Source organism: Nematolebias whitei, chromosome 17 (genome assembly GCF_014905685.2).
Source record: "Nematolebias whitei isolate Nwh7 chromosome 17, NemWhi1, whole genome shotgun sequence".
Taxonomy (NCBI): domain Eukaryota; kingdom Metazoa; phylum Chordata; class Actinopteri; order Cyprinodontiformes; family Rivulidae; genus Nematolebias; species Nematolebias whitei.
In genome coordinates this window covers 33,345,716-33,354,164 of record NC_056514.1, presented here as the reverse complement: position 1 = coordinate 33,354,164, position 8,449 = coordinate 33,345,716, and the positions used below count along the sequence as shown (strand labels likewise).

The 8,449-nt window shown below is 38.3% G+C and overlaps 1 protein-coding gene across 1 annotated transcript in view; it reads right to left on the bottom strand.

Annotated features, from left to right (window-relative positions):
• The window catches only part of prkcea (protein kinase C, epsilon a), a 74,263-nt gene that overhangs the window by 38,361 nt on the left and 27,453 nt on the right, over window positions 1-8,449 (bottom strand). The window contains exon 2 of the mRNA XM_037691505.1: window positions 2,381-2,444. Within this exon, the coding sequence (XP_037547433.1) occupies window positions 2,381-2,444 (64 nt within the window). The remainder of the gene's footprint in view (window positions 1-2,380; window positions 2,445-8,449) is intronic.

Here is an 8,449-nt window from a genome sequence, read left to right as displayed (position 1 = left end):
TATCCAGTTAAACAACTACTTTGTGATGAAATGAAAATATCTGCTTTATTAATAATAATGAACTTTTTAATACTGATGGCCTTTTACATCCATGCAACGTTATATAACTGGAATTCAGAATAGATACATTTGATGTGTGCTATTTAAAAATGTTTATACTAATAAAAAATACATTTAGGCAATTTAATTGTGCATGTATTGGAAAATTACCGACCAAACTAAGCAGGTAAATTAGTTATTTGTTTTAAGAGACTTAACTAAAATAAAACATGGAAAAAATATACAGAGATGCAAAATAACAAAAAAAAAAACACCAGGTATTGAGAACAGCAATTATTGCCCGCCACCAAAAGGTGAAAGGCAGGCCAAAGATTGTTTTAACCCTTGCCTGTCTGTTAGCAAAATATCTCATGAACCACTAGATGGATTTGGATGAAACTCTCAGAAATTAATCAATGGATGTATATCTGCATCTGATTAACAGTTGGAGTCAAGCCAATTCAAAATGGCTGCCACAGCTAATCCAACTTATCAAACACAGAAATGGATATAATTTAGACAGCTATACAAATTTCAAGCTAGAATTCGTTTTAGTAATAGCTGAGATTAAACTCCAACACATCTTCTTTTAAATTTTGTCAATAACTGCATGGGGTCAATGCTGTGTGTCACTTAGCTAAATAATAACAGACATTTTAACTGTATTCTATTAAAACTTTTAGGAAATAATCTTTGAATTTACGTTTGCTACTGATTAAGTTGAGGAGCCAACCCATCTCAAGATGGGCGCAATAGCTAACTAAAATAAGAAAACACTCAACTGGCTATAAAACAGCTATTTTAATAGATAGTGTATTAAAATGTGGTGTGGTTGTAGAGTCATACACAACATTTACTCTGAGCATGAGCTCTTATGATTGTTCATAATGTTATTGTTAAGGTTTAAAGGTCTGACCTAAACAGCTAAAGCTTCATAATTTCTCAACATAACATGATGTTAATCTAAAACTCTGGCATGAAAGGCTGCAGGCGGTGTGCATTCCTTCAAGGAATATTAGCTACATTAAATATTAAAGGTTCTTTGCCTCTCAGGTAATTTTCAGGTCACCTTTGTTGTTTTAGTTCACTCAAACCATTCACTTTGTCAGCTAAAGGCATAAGTTTGCTGACATGTTAACCATATCTCCTTTATTGTGCTTTAGGTCAATGGTTCTCAAACTGGGGCCCCCAGACCCCTGGGGGTCCGCAAAAAATTAAAAAAATTAATATTTTTGCCACTCGCTATTTCCGTTCAACAACTGGTTTACAAATTAAGCCCTGTTACTTGATATGACTACTGCTGTTGCAGCACATAAAGTGGCAATACATTTATGTTCATTAAGTGAATAAAGTTTTAAAGTGGTTTTTGATGCTTCAAAGTTCATGCTTAATAATCCAGGTAAAAAAAATCCAACAAAATTAATTTAGGTCATCTGGACAGTTTCTTTTTCTGTTGAGACGTTTCATCCTTCATCCAAAGGACTTCATCATTCTGAGGAGCCACAAATAAACTCAATCCCGCAGCATACTCCCATAGTGGACCAACCAGTTTGCTGGTGATAAGATGGTTTCTGGGGTCCGCCCTCTCCCCCGTCGACTCCTCTGAGGCAGCCACAGCTAAAGCGGTTCAAAACATCAAGGTTCAAGGAGGAGTGTGAACTTTCAAGATTCATCAAGGAGTGTGCTGCTGTGGGACAGTTTGTTTGTGGCTCCTCGGATTGATGAAGTCCTTTGGATGAAGGACGAAACGTCTCAGCAAAAAAAAAAAAGAAATCATCCAGATGACCTGAATTGAACTTTGTTGGGTTTTTGATGCCATTCATTTTCTCAAAACTGTAATTTTTGGAAGTTGAAATTAAAAATTGTGTTATTTAAGTGTGTCTTGAATGAAAAACACCCCATGTTTAACAGTATAAAAATTGTATTATCACTATTAAAGAACAGGTCTCAAGTATTTATGCTACAAAAATATTTCCGTTGTATTAAAGAGACAATTTGAAGAAAATTATTTAATAAACATGAGGGTTATGAGGGGGTCCCTGCAACGTTTTCTCCCCTGTAAGGGAACCCAAAAAGTTTGAGAACCCCTGCTTTAAAACAAAAGTAATCATTTCAAATGGTAAAGCATAAGTTATTTGGACATTTCTGTCAAGCTTACAGAAAGTTGTACTAAAGTGTAATGAGATGCACAATAAAAGTGAAACACACGCAGCTAATTACTGCTAATAAGGTCCACTTTTTTTAGCTCCTTTCCACCAGCTGTGCCACACAACATGGTCATATCACAAACCTTTGTGTATTTATGGCTATGTCTGCACCACTGAATCTGGGGTGAACTTACCTTCAGTGGAGGATCCAGACAGATCAATGACCACGTACACTTTCCCTTCTGGCTCCAAGTCAATCTGCACAGAGAGAAGACGGAGAGAAACTCCAAGTAAATCGGTGAGAAATTACACAGCTGCACAGCGAGTGCAGCAGCGGGGCTGTCCTCGAGCGCAAACAAACACCAGCCCACATGCAAGAGGTCATTATCTTCACTAGAATTACACTTCTCACCAGCACTTGAATCATTATCACCATTAGCAGCATTGTCTTTATAACTGTTATCCTAACATCATTACAGTCTTTATTCATTCCTGCTATTGTTGAACAGGAACCCTGTATCTGTTACGCCGTGCTTAAAAGCATTCCTATTATCTTAGTTTTGCCCTTTGATAAATAGATGTGACAGATTTCAGGGTTGGCATGAGACAAAAATGCTCAACTTGAGCAATTTGGTTAATTTTTTTTTCAGACAACCTGAACATGAGAACCCAACTATCAGTTGCATTTGATTTAGAGTTAATTTATTACATAGATATTACAAAAGCTGGCAGCGTTCTGCTTGTAAATGATTAAAAAAAATGACATTTAAAAAACTGTGATTAGGAGCACCAGCACCACAGATATAACCGCAGCTACACATTAGTACATTAATCTTCTTAAAAGTTGTATCTGCTGAGTTTGGATGAACTTTTTGGTCTTTAAGACTTTAGACTTTTTTTTAGGTCTGCTATGGGTGGGCTGATGCAGCAGGGAAGTGCTGCTGCCATCTGGGGGTGTGATCTGTCTTTAAAAAATGTTTATGTAGGTGGGAAGTGTCAAAGTAGCATCCATCTGAAGGCCAAGATGCAGATTTTTATCAGTGCAATTCTGCACTGTAACAAGATGAGCAGTGTTATTCCATTTACAGCTGGGTGGTAATCCCGTAAAACCAGTATATCTAAAAGTGGTTTTGTTTTTTATACGGCCAAAAAATTATTGCAGCAAAGTTTATGATTATATATATTTTTAAGATTAAGGTGCTGTACTTGCCGCCGTACACGTCGCACCGCCGTATAAGTCACATCTATTATGCGTCACCGCTGACCACATGGAAACATGGGACGGTGTTGTGACAAAAATCTATTGGCTGCCAAATGGTGGCCGCGGGAGCGTGCACGGGAGGACTTTAACAAGAATTTAACAAGATTAACACTTAAAAACATTTATTTGTTTGTTTGAAATTATAGCAAAAGTGTGTCTCACTTTAAATTTTTCTTAATAAATGCACTTTAATGGTCAAATCAGGTGCATTTCAAAAGCTGATTCGCAGTTGTGGGAGCGCGCAGAGGGAGGACTCACAGTGGATTTCTTCGAAATTTAACAAGATTACCACCAAAAAACAATTATGTGTTTGCTGGGCATTATAGTAAAAGTGTGTCTCAGTTGAGCTTTTTCTTAATAAATGCACTTTAATGGTCAAATCAGCTGCATTTCACCTGTGCAGCGCGGTGAAATGCAGCTGATTTGACGTTTGATCCAGGAGTTCTGGAGCGAGACGAAGGTGGCTCTGTATGGCAAGCCAAGTGTCCCATTAATAGCCACTTTTACCTACTAATGAGACACTTGGCTTGCCATATTAGTCGAGGGCCCTCTAGTGGCTGAAAATGGTAGTGTTCAATATTTTCCATGTCAGAATGAATGAAATCGTCAGGTCCCAGCCAAAAATTGGGTTATAAATATGGAGGAAAACAACATAAATATGTTGCTTTGCGAAAATTACGGTATAAAGTTACTCTTTGCTTTGTCTAGTGTCATCTATGGATTAATTAATAATATGAGTAGTATTATTATTCCTACTATTATTATTTACATTTCAGCATATTTCAAAATAAAATCTATATTTTACATTTTTAAGCCTCTGAAGCTATAAATTATATACCAGAGCTATTCAGCTGGCGGCCCGGGGGCCAAATCAGGCCCACTGGTGAGCTCAGTTCGGCCCAGCAATGGGTTCATTTTTAAATAAAACTAGATTTTAAACTGTAAAACAAGCTTACTTAATGAATATTGCTGGATTTCTGGCCCCTGAGCTTTTGGCTTTCAGTAACTGTGGCCCCCTGAGCAATTTACCAGCAGTTGAATAGCCCTGTCCTATACCTTTAGTATATATAGTGTCAGAAAATGTCTCTTTTCACAAGATTTAAGTTTATTATCAAACGTCTGCACTGTACTAAAACATTTTTTATAACAAAATGAATAAAAAAAGGAAATTCTTTACATTTATTTGACAATCCAACACAATTGGTCAAGCTTTTTTTAACGTTCAAACGTTAACAGGGAAAAAAAAAAAAAAAAGCACAATCTGTGCACGCACCCACACGGTTATTCAACATATAATTACACATACAACATATATGCAATTACAGAGATGGATGAAGCTAACAGCGCACGCCGAAGAGGCAGGCGACACAGAAGAGACAGCAGGAGAGAGTGAGAGAGAGATTTCAATCCGTTAAGCTCTGGGACAGCAGCAGATCCTCTTATGCAACAGTCCAACTCACAGGCAGCAGCACACATTCCCTTCCAGCATGCATTGCTGAACATGATACAAAGAACACAAGCAAATACAAACACCCCCCATTCCTTTCTCCTTTGGTCCACCGACTATCCTGGGTATCGTAAAGAGACCAATCTAAAAAAAATATATCTAAAGAAGAGCTTTTATAGCAGTGAAATGCTTCTAATGTGAAATATTGTGCACATAAACGTTTTCCTTCCTGGACTTGTTTTTTAGTGGCACAGAGAATTAAGTTAAAGTTTGCAAATTACAGCTAAGATTTGAATTATCTAGACCGGTTTTGTTGTCTTCTGCTGCCGGGTTTGGCTCATTCAGTGGTTTAATAAACCATAAAAATCAAAGATGTCCGATGAAAAATAAAATCAGCGAAGTAGTAAATATATTCTGCGCATTATGTCCATGAATAAATATTCAGCTGGTTTACATCTTTGACCAAAAAAAAACTAAACTAAAGTTTCCAAAGAGGAGAAAATCTGTTTTTGTTTTTCGTATTTTAGTCCACAACAAACGTTTCTTACGATCAGTCTAAAACTGAAAGACACAAGGAAGCCTGCAGGAAACCTTCTGTTGTAAGTAAAACACATAACAGCATGGGATTTGTGTCCTCTAAATGCTATTAAATTCTTGATGTCTACCTTTGAAAATGATGTGCTAATCCCCAAATGTAACCTCTTGCATAACGGCACATCTCAGAGGGGATTTCAGCTGAAAGATGGACTCAGACTGATTTGGAACAGAGTGGAGCAAATGGACAGTGCTATTATTGATTCAGTGCTCGCCTATGAGGAGACACACGAGGCAGAATGCACAGTTCACCGGTTACAAACTACTTCAAGATGTTTTATTGCACAGCTGGAGGTCGAATGCAATCTTTATCAAAAGATGCATTTGTTTGTTTTTAGTAAAGCTTCATTCTGGGTTGTTTTAGAAGGCTTGCAATTATTCAGTCACAAATCTTTAACTGTGGATTCACTTCATTCTGGTGAATTTGCAGCTTTTTTTTTCCTGCAAAGCGGTTTCAGGGCTGGTTAACAGCTTCTGATTCAATGCAAATCAGTTCTTGGTGTTTGGGCTGCCAAAGACTCGGGTTCCAGATACGACCAAGCCATGTGCTGGTTTCGAACCAACAACAGCTTAATAAATCAGCGGATAAAGGCAAGATTACTGCAATCACCAAGAGCTAAAATCTTCTAATCATTATTTAAAAAAAGCTAGTGACATGTCACGTTAAAGCAGGGGTTCCCAACCATGGTCCCTGAGGAACACCGTCCCACATGCTTTTGTTGTTTCTCTGCTCTGACACCTGCTTTTAATAAATGGGTGATTTACAGGCTTTTGCAGAACAGGAGGAAGTAATTAAATCACCGAATCAGGTGTGATGGACGAGAGAAACAACTAAAACATGCAGGATGGTGTTCCTCAAGGACCAGGGTTGGGAACCATTGATTTAAAGGACTAAACAATGAATTCCTATCACCATATCATGAGATGTGCTGAGGATGACTATCCATCGATTTTTTTTTTTGTTTAGTACCTGTAAAATTGACTGAGTTATAGCAATCTTTGTATTTTCTATGGCTATGACGGCTATTTTGAAGTCCAAGAGGTAATCACTTGGAAGAAGTATAATTGCTCTTTCTTAAAAGCTTCATTAAAATCCATCTGGTGGTTCATGTAGTAATTTGGAAAAAGACACAAACAGATAGGCAAAAACATATTAGTGTGCCTTTGTCTTTTGGCTGGGGGTAATAAATATTAGGGACTATAGCGCAGTAGTTTTATATCCACTGCTGATGGGTATAGAGATGGCAACTATCGGTAGTTACTAATTCATTCATTCAACCAACCTTTATTTAAACTGATAAGTCTCATTGAGCCACGAGGACTCATTTACAAGAGAGAGCTAGTTAATTAAGTATCAGTATAAACTTGTTTCCAGCAGATGCCGTTTTGTTCCATCCCTCATGTGGCTTCATTTTATACCAGCTATTTCAGCAGAACATGACTGAACATGTATCAGTCAGTGCAGCTAGATCATGAATTTCTGGTATTGTGTCTGTAACTTAGTCACGTCTTCTCCACCCATCTCCAGCAGATAATTTCCACACATCGTCTTCTCTGTTGAACTGGTCATGTGTTGCACAAGTGTTAAACATCTAATTAACCATGGTTAAACATCACCTACAGCAGTGAATGTTAGGAGTTAAATTTCATTCAACCTTTATTTATACAGGTTAGTCACACTGAGCCTTGAGGACTCATTTACAAGAGAGACCTGAAACTAAATGTAAAAAGTGATGTAGAATCAGAAGACTGCAGAGAAAATTAGCTAGATTCTCTGTGGTGTTTCTGTTTCAGACTTCCTTCCGTCAAAAACAGACCAGCCATGTAATTTCAGCAACGTTGGGGTGCCAAGATGTTTCTGGAGCGTGTTGTGGTGCCTCTACCGGAAACACAAGCACTGATTAGCCAGACCACCAATCAAGTCAGGTGACTGAGTTGGAACCTGTTGAATCCGGTACAAACAAGTGGTCAGCACTTACAAAAAAAAAAACAGCTTCGTATGAAAAGTTGCATTTGTGTTTGAGCACTATATGGGACACTAACTGTAAATATAGCATTCCCATTAATAAAAGTTGGACATCTTACTATGTAGTGTGCAAGCGTGTCCCATGACACGTTGAAGTGGGGCAAAGCTTTCAGTGAAGCTTTAATTTTAAGCTCAAACAAGTCAACATCTCTACAACTCCTTCAGTTTTGTGAGTACCGTTTCTGTTTGAGCTGCCATAAACCAAGTCACCCTGCATTCCCTGCACAGCAGTTTACGCAGGATAAAACAAACACGTGTGGGGTTTTCTCAGCCATTCCTCAAACAGGTAAGTGTAACCAAGGCACCCGATGAACTGGGCCGAACTGCAGTAAGGTGCATCGTTTTGTTAAATTAAATATTAAGTTAGAAATTATTTTTAGTCATGACACCTGGGTCTTGAGGGGAGTACATTCACTATATGAGCTCTATGTTGATGATAAATGTGCCTCTTTTGAGCAGCTGGTACAGAAGTTTAATATTCACAAGGAAAAGTTTTTCAGATCTTTGCAGTTGAGCCATTTTGTGATGTTTTCTTTGTACCCCCTAAACATTTTGTAGCTAAGATTTCGGAATGCAGGTCTGATACTAAGATTGCCCTCAGCAAAATGTATACACTGCTCAGTTCATACCATGAGACCAGTTTGTACTCCCTTAAACTGAAATGGGAAACGGACCTGGAGGAATCCATATCAGACTCAATAGGGCGAAAGATCATTAAGAACTCGTCTTCAATTTGTCTGACATGTTGTAATTCAGGCAGCACGGTGGCGCAACTGGTAGAGCTGCTGCCTCTCAGCGAGCAGGTCCTTGGTTCAAACCCCGGTCCAGGGGCCTTTCTGGGTGGAGTTTGCATGTTCTCTCCGTGCATGCGTGGGTTTTCTCCGGGTGCTCCGGTTTCCTCCCACAGGCCAAAAAACATGCATGTTAGGCTGATT